The sequence below is a fragment of the Euwallacea similis genome, chromosome 22, assembly GCF_039881205.1.
Source record: "Euwallacea similis isolate ESF13 chromosome 22, ESF131.1, whole genome shotgun sequence".
Classification (NCBI taxonomy): domain Eukaryota; kingdom Metazoa; phylum Arthropoda; class Insecta; order Coleoptera; family Curculionidae; genus Euwallacea; species Euwallacea similis.
In genome coordinates, this window is record NC_089630.1 from 902,608 (window position 1) to 921,883 (window position 19,276).

General features: G+C 39.2%; 2 protein-coding genes and 1 pseudogene across 4 annotated transcripts; 1 reads left to right on the forward strand and 2 right to left on the reverse strand.

Annotated features, from left to right (window-relative positions):
• Positions 1–232: 232 nt before the first annotated feature.
• Positions 233–2,230, reverse strand: LOC136416273 (UDP-glycosyltransferase UGT5-like). 2 transcript variants are annotated; one of them, XM_066401375.1, is made up of 7 exons: positions 2,005–2,230; positions 1,571–1,843; positions 1,378–1,521; positions 1,118–1,329; positions 846–1,068; positions 574–790; positions 233–519 (listed from the first exon to the last, which is right to left on the reverse strand). In XM_066401375.1, the coding sequence occupies exons 1-7, from the start codon at positions 2,192–2,194 to the stop codon at positions 243–245; spliced, it is 1,536 nt and encodes a 511-aa protein (XP_066257472.1). In that variant the 5' UTR covers positions 2,195–2,230; the 3' UTR covers positions 233–242. The 2 variants fall into 2 exon arrangements, with proteins under 2 accessions (XP_066257472.1, XP_066257471.1); XM_066401374.1 differs by having other exon boundaries at positions 846–1,065; positions 1,115–1,329.
• Positions 2,231–5,996: 3,766 nt separating this feature from the next.
• On the forward strand, positions 5,997–8,195 carry LOC136416271 (UDP-glycosyltransferase UGT5-like). 2 transcript variants are annotated; one of them, XM_066401371.1, is made up of 7 exons: positions 5,997–6,372; positions 6,424–6,682; positions 6,733–6,883; positions 7,026–7,233; positions 7,295–7,517; positions 7,575–7,791; positions 7,848–8,195. In XM_066401371.1, the coding sequence occupies exons 1-7, from the start codon at positions 6,160–6,162 to the stop codon at positions 8,122–8,124; spliced, it is 1,548 nt and encodes a 515-aa protein (XP_066257468.1). In that variant the 5' UTR covers positions 5,997–6,159; the 3' UTR covers positions 8,125–8,195. The 2 variants fall into 2 exon arrangements, with proteins under 2 accessions (XP_066257468.1, XP_066257467.1); XM_066401370.1 differs by having other exon boundaries at positions 5,998–6,372; positions 6,733–6,889; positions 7,032–7,233.
• A 1,530-nt stretch (positions 8,196–9,725) lies between these two features.
• LOC136416306 (carboxylic ester hydrolase-like) lies at positions 9,726–16,320 on the reverse strand (annotated as a pseudogene).
• Positions 16,321–19,276: the final 2,956 nt, after the last annotated feature.

The window sequence follows — 19,276 nt, forward strand, 5'->3', positions numbered from 1 at the left end:
TCTGTCCCAGCCATGATTGAATTGTTTGGTAAATTAGGAACAAACTTGCAAATTTCGTTATATGACTAAGTTCCAACACGAAATTCAATAAGGCATCCCCGAGCTTCGAGTTAAGTCCATCGGTGGCGCTAGCAATTCTTGGGAGCTGAAGTATGCAACCAGATATCCGCGCAATTAATTTCTCTCCAGGATTCCTGAAGAAAAATTTAATAATGACAATTTTATTGTGTATTTAATTATCTTTATGAAATTTTTTCTTTTCCACTTCCTACGCATAAACTCACTGCCTTTTTGCACGTCCTATAAATAACAAAAACAAAGATAAAAACTATTAGCGAATAAAACAATATAACGTCCAACAGGAAATACTGATAAAACGGCATTCCTATAGCAGCAGATCTCATGTGCTGTCCTCCTTTATTCCTGGCAATGTGCTCTATCCAGTAAACAGCTGTCTGGATAGGCGGGACTTCCCTATCTCTGAACCTTTCAGAAAGTTTCCTAGCATTTTGTGTTGTTCTGGAAGAGCGATAATGACGAGCACGTAAACTAATATTATAATTCTCTTTTTACCGTTTGCTTAAAGCCATATCTAAGGCCTGCGATATTTTTTCCTCAGTAACTTCTCTGAGGTTCAGAATCACTCCTGCCTCATGAGATTTCACTGCTTCAGCATTTAAATTTTGGTCTCCAAATTGCGGCATTACCAACATGGGAACTCCGCAGTGCACAGCTTCAGTTGTGCCCAAGAGACCTCCATGGGAGATGAAAAGTTTGGTGTTGGGGTGACCTGGAATGTCAGTTCTTTAAAGGGAGGTTTTACGTCGCATTGTTGATTTAGATACATAAAACGTCAAATTGAGGGGCCCACTTGGTAAGCATAACATTCTCAGGTTTGCTTTCCATGGAGTCAATTTCCCACTTCCACAAAACCCTCTCGGGTCGTTTGGAAAATACCTTCAGGAAAGACGCTAGTTGGGGTTGTGGGAAGGTGTGCCCTTTCGCTAGAGATCCCAGGCTAAAGTAGATTAATCCAGAGGTTGAGTCGTTTGTCCATTTCTCCAGGTCCTGAAAACTTCCATTATAAAATACATAAGGAAAAATCAGGGGAAAGTGCCTTTGGTAGACGTTTGGGTTTCTTAGAGGCCACATGGATGCCTCCCACTTCCACTATAGAAGGAGTTAAGGGCCTGGGCCCATGTAGGGAATAATGGGTGTTTAAAAGCAAAAGACTGGCATCGTATGGGTCTGCAGGCTCGTATCCAGTATACTTCAAAGACAATTCCCTTCCTGGCCTTTCCATGAATAGTTTATACCACGCAACACCGACTAAAAAACATTGAGAATAGGATGCATAGCTTATTCAACGCACAGTACCCAGGTGCATAAGAGTGTTTTCTGCCCTGTGCAAGAAAGTCATTGGGACTGGATGCGCCATGTAAATTGAGGGGATATACGATGGGTTAACTGGAGACCCGAACCACTGACTATGCCAGGCCATCATGGAGCATGAGCTAAGACCTAAACCATTTATTCTAGATAATCGTTTAATCGAAAAGGTGACACTGACCGATGAACGGTGCTTTGTACTTGGTGATCAGCCCAAAAAAGCAGTTTGTATTGAAGAATTCCGTTAATATCACATCAAAGTTATGGTCTTCGAGGAGAAATTGCTGCAGTTCAGCGCTTTGCAGGGCGGAGGGATAGACGATATTGCCAAAGTAGGCTATCAAGTGAGTTTCCATGTACTTTTGAAGACGATTGCCGGGAAACATGCTTAAATCGAGGAAATTGGTGAGGGGCTGTCTGCTTAGAAGCACATCCTTTCCATTTTTTATATCGCCTGAAAATTTACGGTGATTGAATCACTAGAACTCCACGTGTAAAGGATCATTATCATGCCCTCGGCAGAAATAAATTTAAATGACCTCCACTGTTTTCCACTGAATTGCTTCTCATTTGTACCAAATCTACTTAAGTATATATTATTAAATAAATATCCACCTTCTGTTTCTACGTGACTGATTATAGTTATGTTGTGCCCCCGTTCCCCCAGCTCCTGAAACAGCGGCTTAAACACGTCATAGTGGCTTTTCCCAGGATGTCCGAATATCACTAAAATGTTGTAGCATGTGACAGCTCGCACTAGCACTAGTGACACAAGTATTATCGTTGCATTTATTAGCTTAAACATAATTAAGGGACTGATTTATCTCTATATCGCGGCACACACAAATGTACAGTATTTTTAGCGAATCATCCGATGCACATCATCATGCTTGTCATCGCTCGACGTTGCCACTCCCTCAAAAGTTTCTTAGTATTCAGGATTAAATTTGTTTCAGACCATTACATTTCATCAAAATTAAACCAAGTCTTATATTCTTTATTTTAATTTCTCCACGTATATATTTGTTAATCATCGCTATCTTATTCGTCAGATTCATAGTCAGCATCTATTATTAGTGGATTTATCTCTGTTCTATCCATTATCTGCTCCCTCTGGTACCGTTTCATCATTTCCAAATCCGCATGATCAATGCAGTTTTTCCGAGTTTCTCTGGTAACTGTTTCTGAAGCTTCCTTGAACGTTTTTAAAGCAGCTTCGATAGCTTTCCCATCTCGTCCAACATGCCCATTACAATAATTTTTACATATTCCCCATACCAACTAAATTAAAATTACCTGTCAGGGGCAAAAGAGGACCATCGGCATCTCTTTCTCGTTCAAAATAACGAATCAATGAGGCAACAAACTCCTTGCACGCTCTGCTCAATGATGCTTAGGCATGATGACGAAAATCCAGAAAATCGCGACAAATTCTTAAAAGAACGTTTTATAAAAGGCCACTTAACTTTTCAGCACTAATTTTCGAATCGCAAATGGGAAGCTCGCACGAAATAAAAAATCTATACAAATTGTTAACAGCCTTCAAGTCAAAGAAAATATGTGACAACGCGGCAAAAAAGTGTTGCCAAGTTTACTCAAAAAAATGATTTTATGGTAATAGTTCCATATAGAAGCATAAAAATAGGTTACTAACATTAGCAATTTATAAATATATTTTATAATACATAAATCCCAATTTTATTGAGATGTATTTACTAAATTATTATCATTAAGAAAAGCATATTTTGCATGAGTAATTGCCTCGTTGAGTGATGAAAACATTGAACTTTTTCGAACTCTGGCACCATTACTCGATATCGTGTTGATAACGTGCATTGGTTGATTCGCTAAAAATACTGTATCTTCCATTAATAACATCGGCTGGGTTTGGGTCTGACCTAGAGATGATTTAACCAGCAATTCGTGTACGTGACTGAAGATCGTGAAGTTGATTGCCGGTCAATGTACGGTGGGGAAATTATCTTCGGTCTATGGAGTATCTCTGAAATGTGTTTAGTCATTGCCTTGTTAGTAATTATAGTCGTAATTACACTTTTGTGAATTTGCCGTTCCTTTGTTCTTGTTGATAGACCATCATCCCCCTGATTACAGTCTCGGCAAGCGGGGGAATATAGAACGTGTGGGAAGCAGATGTGTGGGTGGCAGCTATGAGAAAAGGCTAAAATACATAATTTTGCAAACTCGCATGTGCAAAGCTCTTTATTTCGGAAACAGTTGGAGGGCGGTTTGAGGAGAAGTATCCTAAAATTAGTGACCACTTGATTACAGTCTCTGAAAGACCCTTACCACTCTCTGTGAACTTATAATTCCGTTGCAGATTCATAAAGTTGTGTTAAATTGTTGTGTTAAAGCAAGTCAAGTTTTTCGTGTCAGAAAATTCTTCTGTGCATAAATATTTTCGGGCCTTTGTGGCTCGGAAACTATAAGAATTTGAAATATGGACGCTTACATTAGTATGCACGTCTCTTTACTGCAGATTCACAAAATCCATAAATATACAGGGTGATGCGTTAAGAAAGTGAAGTTTTCGGTGTTGGAACGGCGAGGATGCCAAGCCGTACAAATCCCCTTTGTCCGCATCAGTTATTGAGGCTCTGTAGCTCGGAAACCATAAGAGTCCGGCATATGGACGTTTATATCAAAATTCACCCTCCTTTAATGCAGATATACGAAATCCATGAATGTACAATGCGGGGTGTTAAGAAAGTCGAATTTTTGGCGTGGGAACGGCGAAAATGCCAAGCCGACTTTTTGTACAAATCCTTTTTGTCCGTGTCAGCTTTCCAGGCTCTGTAACTCGGAAGCGGTAAGAGACCAATAAAGGGATAATTAGATTAGAATTCAGCCCCCTTGATCACCGATTTATAACGTCCATACAGGGTGTGGTATTAAGAGGTCAAATTATTAGTGTGCTGTCGAGTTAAACACCCAGCTAAAGAACTTGACTAACGTGTACTAATGATTCTGCTGGTAAAATTGACAGCACGTTAATAATCTGGCCGTTGCGTGCGTTTTCGTATTTAGGACATTTTCCTCAGTCGATTCAGTAGTTGAACAGTCGTATCACTCAAAAGCAAAATTCGTAATCAGTTAACTTGTTGTCGAGTCCATTAAACTTGGGACATAAATACTTGTCTGCATGCACAAATCTACTAATTCAGACTACAATTTTCAGTTATAGAAACTAACAATGACTCTTGTCACCAGCAGGGCAGCGTAGTTGTCTAGAACTTCTCTCTATCGTGTAAAATCGTTTGGCTGGGAAGCCCCAAATAATTTAATAAAACTGATAATTTATTACGTTCCCAAATGGCGGACATCCTTTCAATCGAAAGACAGAGCTAGTCCTTCGTCATATTTTATATTGCCCGGTACGTCAATTTTGCTTTCAAGACCGTGAGTTATTGATGGCGACACATATTAAGCCCAGCCCGTTTTGCGCCGATTATTTTTCATCATTTCATTTAAAGAATAATCTATATCTTTACACAGCAAGTCTAAAGGCAACATCCCGAAAAAATAACAAGGTCTGTTATATACCGCGCTGACTTCTGCCCATTTCGAATGATAAATCTCGCTTGACAAAAGCAATTGGATGAGGGCAGCTGATAGCACTAAACTGGACCATACAAAACGCTTTGTTAACACTAACATATGAGGCAACAAGTCATAAATAACCCACTATGAAAAAATATATTTTGTTGGTTATAATATATTAAATCGAGGGTTTGAAAAATGATTGCAATTTTTTCCCTTGGAAGGAAATTACAGGACGCGGGTGGGGGAGAGGCTGAGGGAGTCTCCTCTCGCTCCTAGCGGTCTTAATAAGGAACGTTTGTGCGTCAATAACTGATTTATCGCACATCCTGATAGTCCAGTTTTCTGGTCAATACCAACATTTGCTCTTACACAGAGACATTCCTGGTGCAACCGAATTCCTCGTGCTTCGGGCACTTAACTTTACTTCCAAATTCGGGCCTTATCAGGTGGCCGTTTCAGCTGAATTGCGATAGGCCAAACATGACTTGACGAAGCCAATTAAGGCCAGTTTAGATAATTAATTAGGGCTTTTGCTACTCGTTTGATGACCTCTCGACATGGCCTAGTAATGGCAGAGACTCTTCGAAAGACAGCTGTAAGGTTTTTGTTTGAGAAGCAGCATTTCCCCATCTAAACGACTAGTAAATAAACAATCTTGACGTCGCTTATCATCATAACGTTCCTTAGAACCCCAGACTTCAGTTCGAATTCTGTCGACTCTAATGCCAATTAGGCAGCATGTGCTGAAATGCGGACGCTTGTGCGGGCGTATAGATGTACATAGATCCACTCGATGTCTAGAGCCTTTTTAATCCTTAAGTCTGCCGTTTTGAGTATACCGACCCCGATTGGGGCTTAAGTGTCTCAATTTATCGAAATCATCATCGGCATAGACCTGCCTAAAGTCTCATTGATATGCAACAGCGCAACACGTGAGTACACAATTAATAGTTCATTACACCTCTCAGCAACCGAATTTTCAACACTATCAGGTTTAACATTCTTCAAAACGTTTAAAGTGCCCATTTTGATAAGATAATAACAATAACGATCTTTTCGTTTGTGTTCGTATTGTGGCTGTGATTGCCCGAAGCTTGAGTAGTGCTTGTAAAACGATCTGAAATATAAGTAGATGCCCAAGAATTTTCTTAAAGCTTTGACGTAACAACATAACGTGAAAAGTAGTCAAGCAGCAGCAGCAGCAGCAAAATGGGGCCAAGAAGCAGTCATGCGATATTAGCCCTGCTTTGGGTGTTAACTCACATTCAACCCAGACAGTGCCTTAACGTCTTAGCAATAGTGGGGCACCCAGGCAAAAGCCATTTCGACGCTTTTGCAGCCCTGTTCAACGAGCTCGCAGATCAAGGCCATAATTTGACCATATTGAGTCATGTCAAACCTAGAAATTCTAGAAATATTAGGGTGAGTTGTGTTGCTTTTAATCTACTACGACCCCTGAAAGTCGCTTTCTAGAGTGTCTTATTAAGGGAAAGCCAACCAATGTTGCATGCAATCGACCTCACCACAGTAGGCGATAGAGGGGTGTCTTTCCCTTACAAACAACTAAAGCTATTAAGGCAATTTGCCTCTGATAATTGTCCTGTGGACCTGCAAAGGCCGCAGTTGAGGGCATTCCTGGAAGAAAATAACCACTATGACGTAATTCTTGGGGAAATGTTTAATACTCTCTGCTACAATGGGATGATTAGGAAGTTTGAGGCTCCATTTATTGGTAAAGAGGTCGTGTAACTGCTGCAATTTAGAGAAGTCACTGATTTGTAGGTTTGTCTTCCTGTTCCTTTTTGGCGTGGCACTATGACTGGTATGGAATTCCGTACAATCCTGCGTATATCCAGAACCTGCTGGGAGGTTTCAGAGCCCCCATGTCGTTTCTGGATAGGGTTAGTAATACTGTAACGCACTATGTTACCGTCTTCTGGTAAGTAATTTAAGATACGCCATAAAGTTCTAGGGACTTGACAAGACGCTCCTGATTTCTCTGCCCCGAGTGTAAAGTTCATATAGTTAATTATCTTAAAAACTGCTAGAGATCGTTTTCAAAAAATAGCTGGCACTTTCAGGTATTATCTGGCAATGGATGGAGCTGCGAAGGACTACTCAAGATATTATCTCGATCTTGAACCTGCGGACCCTAGAAATGTCAGCTTAGTCTTGGTGAACAGCCATTATGTCATTGATGGAGTTATGCCCTTGCCTCCCAACGTAATTGAGGTCGGAGGTTTACATCTCGGGAAAAACAAAAAGCCAAAACCATTACCCGTGGTGAAAAATAACGTCAATTATATAATAATTCAAATACCCTAACAACTTACCCGCCTTTCAGGATATAGAGGACTGGATAAATAATTCAGATGCAGGAGTAATCTATTTCAGCCTTGGATCCATGATCAAAAGCGACACGTTTCCTGAGGAGCAGCTAAGGGCGTTTATAAGGGCGTTTGCCAAACTGCCTCAAAGGGTTTTGTGGAAATGGGAAAACGACACCATGCCCGACAAGCCGGACAATGTAATGATTAGGAAATGGATGCCGCAGTTCGATATTCTGTGTTAGTTTACGTCGAGAATATCTATGCGAACATGAGAATTAAAATAATTCACATTAGGCCACTCAAACGTGAAACTTTTCATATCTCACGGGGGCTCATTAGGAACTATGGAAGCAGTGCATTGTGGGGTACCTATAGTTGCAATGCCGCAGTTTGGGGACCAGCTGTACAATTCTTACGCCATTCAGAACAGCGGAGCAGGGCTGGTCCTCCATTTGCAGAGCGCCACTGAGGAGGTCATCACTGAGACCCTTGAGAAAGCTTTGAGTGTTGAGTGAGCTCTTTTTCGAAGGTTTCAATGAACGTTTAGCTATTTTTGGAGTAATTTAGGTTAAGGCATGAAGCAAAACTTGTCTCGAAGAAGTTTAAAGACCGTCCCTTACATCCCTTGGACGCAGCGATATTCTGGATCGAACATGTCGCCAAATTTAAGGGCGCTGAGCATATGAGGTCTCCGGGGATAGATTTGCCTTTTTACCAATATTACTTGCTCGATATTTTGGCTTTTATAGCCCTTGTAGCTGTAGTGTTTATTTTTGTCATATACAAAGTCGCAAAGGGCGTGTTATGTAGGCCAAACCAGGCAGTGAAGTATAAACCTTTGTAAGTTAGGAATGAAACTTCGTTCCTCGATTAAACCGCTCTCGCTGAGTAAGACGAAATAAAACTTCCTCTTCATTTGACTTTGATTTCGACAAATCCAAACACAATAGAACAAAAGAGGTCCTGAGCAGTTCAATCACGTTTTACAGCACATTTTCGGGGCTGGAGATTCCGAGTTTCGGAAACTAGTTGTTAAGTGCTTCGGCCGGCCGGAGGCGTCCTGGATTTAGTTTTATTTAGAACCTCTGTCGATATTTGTGGCCCGCAGTTAATGAAGTTAAGGACGAACAAAGTACTTTTCCCTGTTTTCTGTGTTTCCTGACAGGACGCTGTCGGAAACCCTTAATTTAATCACCTCACTGACTCAACGAACTTGTGTTACTTCAGTTGATTTGATTCGAGTAATTGGTACCTCTACAACTGGAAATTGATCCAAAACAAAGCTATGAGGAATCTGGGGCCAGCAAATACGAGAGTCTGGACCAACCAGATTTCAGAAAAAACCCAAATAAAATCCAGCAATTCCAGATAGCGCCACTAAATAATAAAACACACAAAGAGGCTTAGAGCTTGAATAATAGGTTTTCCATTCTCTATTAAAGGAATTTTCGAAACGGCACCGTGTCGGCTATTCTTTCAGGTTTCCCTGACTTGGGGCTCACTGGTAATTATGTTCTTAAATCTTGATTTAGTGGTTTCGTTGCTATGCCGTTATAAATCAAGCGATATTAAAACAACCGCTTGCCGGGATTTTTCCTAAATTTTAGTGGAAAGCCCCGTTTTGTTTCATGTGGAGTTGCGGAACCATAAATTCTTCCCCATAGCGAAGGAAAGGTCTAAATTAAAGCACTAATTTTAAATTGAAATGTGTGGGGAACGTTTAGGGAGGTTTGTCACGAATTTACCTCTAATGGCCATAAAAACATTTCGGATTCTTTAGGAATCAACTTTTATCGGAAACTCCTAAAATGACCCAGAGGAACTAATTGTGTTTAGGGAATCTCGAGGGGCAACACTGAAAGTGCATGGAGACTTCTTCGAATAATTCAACTTGAGATTTCTAGACAACCATTCGAGATTTTCGAAGGAACGTTCTCAGCAAAAATGCTCTTCATGGGTAGTAGAATCTAGTGCAATCATAAAATTGATGATGCACTATTAGAAAAATCGGAATTGGATGCCCTACGCTTCAGTAAACTTTAATATCCATGAAAACTCTCCCTCCCAATTCAGCTCGCGATATCTCGAAAACTACTAAAAATCTGTATGGGAACATTTCTAGCCATAACTCTTCCTTTGGACAGTAGAATCTAATGGAATTAGAAAGAACAGGGTATACTATTGCAAAAATCCAAATTAGAGGCCTGTATACATGCATAAGCTTTTAAAGTTCTGGAAAGTGCTTCCTTCTAATTTAGATCGCGATATCTCGAAAACTACTGAAGATGGCCAAAAATTCTCCTCATGGATAGTCTATTGTCTAATAATGCCCTAAGATATACTGCTTAAAAATACGAATTAGCAACTAACTCTGGAAAATGCATTTCCTTACAACGGACATAGCAATAAAATACCTCGAAGCGAGTTCGCACACTCTTTATTGAATTAATAAATCTTATAGGGCCTTTGGACATATTTCTTAAACATCCGAGTCCATCCAATGAAACAATCCCCTTTAAAGTTCACCTCCAGACTCAAAAATGCATTAATGTTCAAGAAGATATATTATGAATTTGAGACTGTCTCTCATGTGACGTTCTAAAGAGTGGCATCTTCATTTGGAATAGGGTCCCTTTGGGAAAGTCAAACCCTTATCAAGCAAAGAAATTAGGTTAATCAGTCCCTTACAAATATGTCACGAAATTGGTCCCCAACCTCATCATCCGGTTGTGAGTGAGCAGATTGGCCTCATCGAGCCCCCTAGGGGTTTGATGCTCCAGTTGTATTTGAGCTCTTCTTCGTGAGCAACGCTATCGGTATCTGGAGTTATATTTGATAGAATTAAGCTCAAGGTCCCCAAAATTAACCTAGAAATGTAGTATTGACTCTTCCAGCCACACCGTCGTAGAAAAATATATAAAAATAGACATCGGTGAACTTTGCCATTTGCTTTCCTTCCTGAATGACGCTCCGCGTGTATTGATTATCACTGTTAAACTGATAATTTCGTAGTATTATGGGTGAAAACTCACCCTGATATATCTGCCTAAATTGCTTTCAAAGGTGGAATTCCCCACATAAATTATTCGGATTTATTTCCTAACTTCTAGGGTTGTAACTGTAGGTTTAAGGTTAAAGTTGACCGGAACCAAGGAGTCTAAATTGCCGTCAGCTGTAACTGTATATTTCTTTAAAACCTCCACGGCTGCAGACAAAATTGATGATAAAATAAAAAAATAATAAAAATAAACATTTTTTAAATTCTAGTAAAGTTAGAACTAAAACACCTGCAGCTAAAGATAGTTTTTCCTCAGAGTTTACTACAATCGTCATGGGAACTTCAGAGTAGTTTCCAGACTCGAAGATTTAATTCATAAGTTGAGTTATGAAGGGATCTGGATGTTGAAGCTCCATGACTGGCAGGGATAATTCTTCAGACCAAATTCGTACAGTACAGAATATGAGGCAAATGAACGTATTACAGAGAGTCCTGTTGAGGATTTATCGATGGCTTCTGAGTTCAAGCCTTGAAGATATGATACAAGCCCTATTGTCGATGGTTCGTTGAAGGACTCGTTTACTTTCTGAGCCAGACCCAGAGCATAATTACATTACAAATTATAAAGATTATTGTCAAAGACTCATATATTCGTTGGAGAATCGCTTTTGATTATGGCGGTTTTAACCAATCCTGAGATTAACCATTAAAAAGTTGCAGATTTTAGAATAAACTGGAATAGCTAGAGTTTATAGTTGTCACCCAACAGAAGATCCTCCAGCACTTTGGCCTGCTATTGTGATCCTTCCACTGTCTGCTCGAAATAAGTGAATGTTTTGGTAAGTCCATGTTAAAGTTAAATAATTGGTGGGTAATGTTAAAATATTAGTCTTCCAAAACAACGTTCTCTGGAACATTCAGGTCTCCAGTAGTTGCAAATCCAGATTTTTCATCTCATATTTCGGATTTCTGGATAAGAGTTACATACGAATCTAAAGGTATGGACGCAGTAGTTGGCGGTCACCATCACAATATCTTCTGCGATCCAATATTGAGGGTACCAGTCTGCACAGCTGTTTATGAAACCTCCAATGTAGATCCAGAATATCACTGGTACTTGAGTTAAAATTTTTTTCTGCAGGGGGCGGTTTTAAATGCGCTGAAGACTCTGCCAGACTCTATTCAGAATTTGAGTGAACATATCCAAATGCAAGCAATCCTCATGCTCCCTCGCAAAATCCAGAGTCATTAAGTAGCAGCAGTGTTTTAATTTTGTAGTTTCCAGAGCTCTGTCCCATTTTTCTTCTGAAAGTGGAGCCTAAAATTAGATATTTCTGGAAATATTTACTGCAGCTTTACTGGTGCCCTTGTTATTCGGATAGAGGGAAATGTTTGAGACATAAATTCTTGTTTGTGAAAGAGGGTCAAATCCATTTTAGTAACTACGTGACAGTATTAGGGATGCAATAAGGGAATTCTGGATGCTTCAAATAATAAAGTTTATACCTGAAATCGTAAGCCCCCTTAAGAGGGCTTGGGGCAAAGGGAATACCTTCAAATGCATGATAAGGCTTGTTAGTGGAACTCAGCAATTCATACCCTTTTATCTGCCCTTTTGGTAGCTCTGCTATCAGCTGAGCGGTCTGAAATGCAATTTTACCCTATCCTCCTACTCTCAGAGTGGTGCAAAGTAAATCAAACGACTTCAGGATGAGAAGGATTTTGTTTTTAATTTCGTGGTGGGGCAATATCATTGATTAAAGCTCTTTCCGCGGGGCCCAATTTCTATTGAACCTGGATCGCTGTTACCTTTGTATGTAACTTCAAAAATGCCTAGTCAAACACAATTTCGTGATGACAAATTATCCTTCCACAAAGCAACGAAAACTGTCCAGCATCGAAATCCCGCTTCCAGATCAAAGCTGACACAGAGTGTTTGCAATTCTCTTGGGGTTATATAGTCTAATTTGCAATTGCAAAGCGCATCCAGAATGTAATTACCGACTACACTTAATAACAACATGCATGCTCTTGGGCTATTTCATGAGTTGACATCGTTTTAATTCGAATTCTATAATTTTTGCTCGGACAGATGTATTCCAGAGAATCCAGAAATTTTTCGCCTTTCCTTTGTATTTTCGGTCCAAACACCACGTTCCCGTGCAAATCTAATTACGGGCTAACTTCGTGCCCTTTTCAAAATGAAGGTAGCTGCTAAGTGCTTCAGCTTCAACCGTCATTAGATTAGATGTTTTAGTTCGACTTGAATTGTAGCTGGTCAGAAACTATGGATTGCTCTATAAACATCGAAAGCCAGAGAGAGTTTTACCGACAGAGGGTGATCTGAAAATACTAGGGGCAAATTCATTTTATGTGACGGCATGGTTCTTATTTTAAAAATAGGAGCTCTGGACAAAAATATATCGTGAATCTGGAATATAGAGGCTTATTCTGGAGTGCTTCTGCAATAAATTTTAAAGCCGCAATATCGAATTCCACTAATAGTACACCCTGTATTTTATAATTCCATTAGGTTCAACTGTCCATAGGGGGAGTTTTTGCTATTAATGTTCCTATAGAAATCTTCAGTAGTTTTCGAGATATTTAGTGCTGAACCGGAAGGGAGAGTTTTTGCAGGTTTAAAAATTTGCTAAAGCTTTGAGACTTCGCACTGGAATTACACCGTTTAAAGGAAGAAAGGATTATGTTGTGATTAGTAAGGAAATGAATATTTCGCACAATTTGGAAGCTGGGTTTCTACATATTCCAAAAACTAAAACAATGCAGAAATCGGAAAGTCATGCAACGAGGAGGTCTTTAACAGCACCTGGAAACCCTTATACTTTAGTTTCAATGAAATTTCCAATTGCAGAATGGTCGTCGACGTCAAAATATACTAAAAAAGAAATTCGAAGGAGCAAAAGAAGGATTTTGAAAGAAGAGAAATAGAGGAGAGGGTCGCGGTGAAGGTAGAGGGTTTTATAGAGGGAACTTTGAGTCAAATGATTCACATGTCCATTTAATAAGCTCTGGCCTCCTGGTTATGGTTCTACAGAATCTCAATTGATCTTTCTCCTGGATCTGGAATACTGCTGAAGTTGAACCCATTAAGCAAACCTAATCACGTGGATACTACATCTTGCAATAAAGCTCTGCTTTTGCTGGTGGCCTGTTCTTAATGGATCGTCGGCTATTATATTGATTGCGTTCAAGAGTCACCTGTAACTCAGTGATTGATAGCTTCCTGAGCTCTAAACATGATTACTCTTAAAAGGGCGCGCTGTTTCTTACAAAAGCGGAAAGGGGCGATCCGAGTTATATTTATGTTGTCCTTTTGTGTGAGCTCGACTTTGCCTGTCATAAATATAACTCAAATTGTAGAAAAACCTTTTCCATATTAACGCGGGTATCTCAGGTTTAAATCCTCAAACGAACTGGATCGAGGATTGAAAATAGGTTTTTCTTAAACTCCTTGCTACGGGTCTAAGATCGTAAGACGAATTCAAAGAATACGACAATTCCAACAAAGAGGATTCCGTTAAGCCTATTTTAAGGGTATTTACGATGTACCCTCCCTGAAATCGATATCGGAAGACAGCAGGGATTCAATTAAAGTTGGATATTCTCTAAAGCTCTTTACAGGCAGTAGAAGTTTCCTCTTTTTTTTTGGAGGCAATCGCGTTTAGCGCCCAGGAAGTCATCAATCACGGGCCTACAGGTGACTGAGAAATGCAATCAGTATAATGGTGACAAGTTTTCGAAGCGCAAAAAGGAGTCGTCTATTTGAGCCGCTCTCTTTTAGAGCTGATGGATATGAGGAGGGCCTTTATTACGCCGGTTTTATGTATTTTAAAGTTTCGGCCCTGAAGGCAAGCAATTCTTTTGAGAAATAAAAAATTTATTAATCTAGTACTTCAGCTCGTTCATCAATCACCCGGCTACAGGTGTCTCTGAAGGCAATCTGGTGTGTATTAAGGAAATCGATTGGACAAAAATCTGCCTTATACAGAGCGCATTTTTCAGGAGTTTGAGTCGTTCTCAAACTTATTTACTTTGGAACGTTTTCCATGTGTTTTTATCGCGCCGCAATAAAACATGCAATAATTCAGCGGCAAAACAAGTAAACATGTTCTTATCACGACCGCCTTATTTGGCAAAGTTGGCTTTATGGTCCCAAAAACTGAGTGGAAGTCGTGGCAATTCAAACTTCCTAAACTTAATCTATCGCCACTTAGAGAAGCCGTGTAAATATTCACTAGTGGTATTTGAGCAGCAGCAATCTCCCGAATAAAAATATAGAAGCTTGAAGCATTTTTCTGAAACTGTCTTAGAACATTTTAAAACATGTTTAAACCTTTAATTTACAGTTTATGCTGAGGGAGCTAAAACACCTCCTTTTCCATCGAGAGGCAGGAAATTTGACTTCCTTAAATTGGATATCTTGTATATCATTAGGCTTTTGAATCTTGTTAAGTTTAAAGGAGATATTGTTCAAGCGTAGTTCTATATCAATCTCGAGCAGTTTTCGACATATTGATAATGGGTATGTGCGGAGAAAGCTTCGAACATGTTTATTTTTATTCACAGGCAGGAAACTCGTACGACCTAGTTACATTAAGGGCCTTATTACGCAAAACTATGCGTTTCCCAATCGGAAACATAAATAGCTTTTTATTCCCATTCAAACTCACCAAACTTCCTAAGTCTAATCTAGCTCCACTTAAGAAAACCGTGTGATATTCACCAGTTTCATTTGAGCCACACCACTCTGCTAAACCAAAGACATTTTAGCTTGAAAGATTTTTCTGAAACCCACTAAAGAACGATATTACAGTATTTTTTTATCCCTTTGAAACTGAGTGGTCTATCTCAAGTTACAGCATTAACCGACACAAAGCTGTGTAATATTTCACGCGTCAGGTGTCATCGAATGAACGAGCAGACGTTTGCGTAAAGTGTTATTTATGGAAACTCTAATGTTCAAAGCCTCATATTCGTCATTTTAACATAATGCTTTATCTCTGTTACAATGTTTTTGCTCGCTTAAGGGAAGGCGTAAAGTGAACCTGACAAATGTGGGTCGCCTTTACATTTCACAACATTTTGATTAATAAAGAACGAATGTTTAAATATACGAAGTATTGATTAAATGCCCCATTTGATCTGTGTGTTTGCTCTATGAGCTGATTCGTCTTATCTGGGATCAAAGGACGGAGCTTCTCGTTAATTTAGCTGTCATAAATATTTCATGCCTGCACGGCCAACTTCATTAGTTAGAATTCAAACTTGGTTAAAGGTACATCATTCCCTACGCAGAGTTCAAGTTAAAACGTTCTTTTGATGTAATGGTGTAATTAAAAATTGTGTTTCCCTTGACGTGTGCTGCAGGAAGAAGGAGGGCATATATTGATAGAATAGGAGAAAATTCATACAAACAATTGAGTGGCAATAACTAAATTTCAATAAATAAAAGTGTTATCTACAAATCAAGCCACAATTATACAACTCGCGGCCTCAATCGTTCTAAAGACTCATGCAAACATATTTAGAGCGATGAAGGACGCGAGTTTTCAAATTACAACGTCCAAGAAGTTCCTCACGATCTTCGATATGATCCAAATTTCAAGTTGTATAAAACAAAAATTCAGTTCTTTAAATATGTAAAAGCGTCTTTTGCAGTGTTCGCTGAAGCTTCAACTCCATTCCTTCTTGAAACTCTCCCCCGTTTGCCTGGAGAAATAACATCTTAGGGCTGAAATCAATCATTCCTCATTTAAGTTTCAATGGTTTAAAATTCATATTTAATTTCTAAACTCTATATATAGCCCGGAAGAACTTTCTCAAATTGAGGAAGTTCCCTAATGATTTATATCCATTTCTGCACCTATGATTTCCCTCTTGCAGTAAAGGGAAATGTGATCTTAAGTGCTTAGTGTTTTTCAGAAATCTTTTAGGGACACCCTGTACATTGATGTTATATTTTTAAAGCCTATTAGTAGTAATATAATTGATTTCGAGCGGTTCTGGCGACATGACCAGCATTGTGTTTGAAAGTTAAACATATTGAATGATACACCCTGTATCATGTTATGTTTTTGAGCCTTACTGATTTTTTCAAAATAGATAGTCTTACAAGAATCTAGAGCAGTTTTTGAGATATTGCAGAGTTTGTGTCTTCACGAATGCGATTCTACATTCAGAGCGATGTGGCCATCGATTTTCCAAATTTTGCGCATCAAGCTTTATGCATTTTATCGAAATTTAGGTTACTCGGGAAACTTCCCGTTCGAAAATATCCCTGTGGTAAAAATATCGAGATCTTTGTCCATTCCTATCCCCGTCTTTCCCCAAAAACTCGCCTTATCCATCGATCTTGTTTCATGTATTCTACGGGAATCCGCAAGTACTTTCCATATTAAATATAAATCTCGGAGCAAGCATAAAATATTAACTGCCAATCTTGTGCTGAACTGCTTGCCTAACTACCAAAGTTTTGTAATCGGGAAACAAGGGAAGTTTAGAATTCCCCAGTCGTCTCCTTTGTGTTGAATAAGTAAATCATGTATTTTTCTGCAGCGAAGCGAATGACACGTCAAGTTAGATTGGATATAAATCAATAAATAAAGTATTTGCTTGTGTGCATTGGATATTTTTAAATGTAATGAGGCATTCAAAATCGACAAGCTATGGCTTTCCCGGCTGACGGCTCAGTAAACCTCTTCCGTTGTCTTAAGCTTGGAATGCTGCTTCAGGGTTGTTAGTTGATCCTTTTCCCATTTCCGTATTTCTCCCTTTAAATGGGTTTCCGCTCATGTGCCTTTCGGAAAAATTCTAACTATCGATTAAGCAAAGATCATGCTTTTTACACCTCAGAAAGCAAAATCCTGGGAATAATTATTGTAAAGTTAAGTTGGAGCCCACTCAAAGAAGTTGCGTAACTGGAGTTTCTTTCACTTTTTGTTTCCCGTGCTGCACACTCCAATGTTAAGCCCTTTTGTCGAGTGTTGCGCCCTTAAAAATCTACGAGTACCCTCAAAAGAACTAGAAATGTTACCTTGATGCCAACTTCGAATGGCACTTAACCTTGCTATGTCAGCATTTTTTCCCTGGTCAAGCGCGTTATAATTTAATGAAAAAGTGTTTTAAAACAATATGAAACATTAATGTATATTAAAAGCATTGTTTTCTCGGAACTTTGGCCACGTTTCTCCATTAACATTTCGCCCTCCACGAAACTAATTATTATTGTTGTTTCGGTGTAGTTTGGACGCAGTTTCTCTTCTTTACAAATTAAACTGTAATTTTAGCATAGCCCGGGGGTGGTTTTAAGCATTTTAAAGTTAATTTTATTCATGAATTTCCTCAGTATTGTCTCCGAAACGTTAAATATCAAAGAAGGAATACTTTACGTCCGCTTTTGCCTGCTGCTTCGCTAATAGCACCCATTCAGCATGCGTAGCGAGTCGCGTTTAAATATGTATACTGAGCGTTGACAAATAAGGTTACTGTCTTAAGGAACCCATTTAAATATTAATGCGTAAATGTGAATAACGACACGAAAACAGAAAGTTACTTTCGAGAAATTAAATTTGCTTATTCGGGTCGGAAATTTGTAATTTAAGTTTCTTCGTCTGAGCCCCGATGTGTAGCTCCATAATTACTGGGAATGTGATGGACATAGAGGAGGTTCTGGGCTATCCAGCAGTAAAAAATCATCGTTCTATTTTGTCCCCAGCAGGAGTTAACGATTTTTCAAAAATTTCAGTTTCTGCTTTAGAACTGCGCTCGTTTAAGCTTTGTCGTCTGAGCCCCTCCATGTAGCTCTCTAAAGCAGAAACTCCCTTATTGGGAAATTGAATTATATATGTTACATTAATGAAAATGTTTCCTCTATACTGATGTATTCTTGTTTTTGGTCGAGAGTCTTCTCGTTGAGGTTTATTTACCGCATGCAGAGCTCTGGAAGGAAGCTGAATTTGTAAGACCTCTACAAAAGATATCGGGCGCTTTCCAATACAGTAAAAGCTCATAATTTAGGGGTCTAAAACATTACTGGCCACTAACTTCGACAAAAATAAGGTTAGCGCTTCGAGTTGCTGGTTTCCGCCGATAAGGTGAAAATAGACTTTTTATCGCCCTAATTCCTCTAGAATGTTTATGGCTCTTAGTGTAATAGCTTCTAAATTTGTTTCAGCATTTATCTCCTCCTAAGGGTGATGTATTGAATCAATTTGTATTTATTCGAAAGCCCAGACATTCTAAAATCTTCCTCATTTATAAACGCAACCGCAATGAAAGCCCTCATTCCCGGGCTAAATAAAACATGTACAAAAATGAGATTGAGAAAGTTACAGAAAGCATCCTGATGGAATGAACATCTCAAGTCAAGTTGGTGACTTTTTATTTAATATTGCACAGCCTGTTCTGTCGATGGGCTACGTGCTCTTCGTATTCCCTACTCTAATTTATTTGGCCTCGTATGTTGACGTCAAATTTCAGAGAGTGTTAGGGAATTGCCCAAATCCCACGGTATGTTTTCTGATGTGCTGCTTGGCTTCACATTGCGCCTCTATCTCCCATATAAGACGATTTTCGATAGCAGCAACATTCTCACATTATTTGAGACTCGAGTAAGTAGATTGAAAATGTTTGAGTATTGAAAGTGAGGCGCGATAAGTGCTATGTAAATCTATGAAAATTTAAATTGTCTGCATAGCAGGGAAACGCGTGTCTCAAGCGGGGACACCATTTAATGCAGCAAGTACCTTAAAAATGACTAACAAACATTTGCTATAACGACCTGCAGTACCTCCTTTCTTCGCCCGGGCCACACTATGTTGATCCATAATTTCTTATTCGAAATCTAAAGTTTATAGAGCGTATTCAGAGCCATTGAGCTGGAAAGGACATGTCGGTTGTTTGGTATTTGTTTGAGTTTGTTTGCCCGCACCCCTCTACGTTCCTCCATAATTTCTTATCTATCTCTTTCTCTTTCTGT

Excerpts from the sequence above, each read along its gene's own strand:
- LOC136416273 (XM_066401375.1), bottom strand. The coding sequence starts at position 2,194 with ATGTTTAAGCTAATAAATGCAACGATAATACTTGTGTCACTAGTGCTA. Across the intron at positions 1,844-2,004 it reads CAGTCACGTAGAAACAGAAG|GCGATATAAAAAATGGAAAG; the intron begins GTGGATATTTAT and ends GTAAATTTTCAG. Across the intron at positions 1,522-1,570 it reads GTACAAAGCACCGTTCATCG|GTCTTAGCTCATGCTCCATG; the intron begins GTCAGTGTCACC and ends TAAATGGTTTAG.
- LOC136416271 (XM_066401371.1), top strand. The coding sequence starts at position 6,160 with ATGGGGCCAAGAAGCAGTCATGCGATATTAGCCCTGCTTTGGGTGTTA. Across the intron at positions 6,373-6,423 it reads GAAATTCTAGAAATATTAGG|AGTGTCTTATTAAGGGAAAG; the intron begins GTGAGTTGTGTT and ends GTCGCTTTCTAG. Across the intron at positions 7,792-7,847 it reads GAGAAAGCTTTGAGTGTTGA|GTTAAGGCATGAAGCAAAAC; the intron begins GTGAGCTCTTTT and ends GGAGTAATTTAG.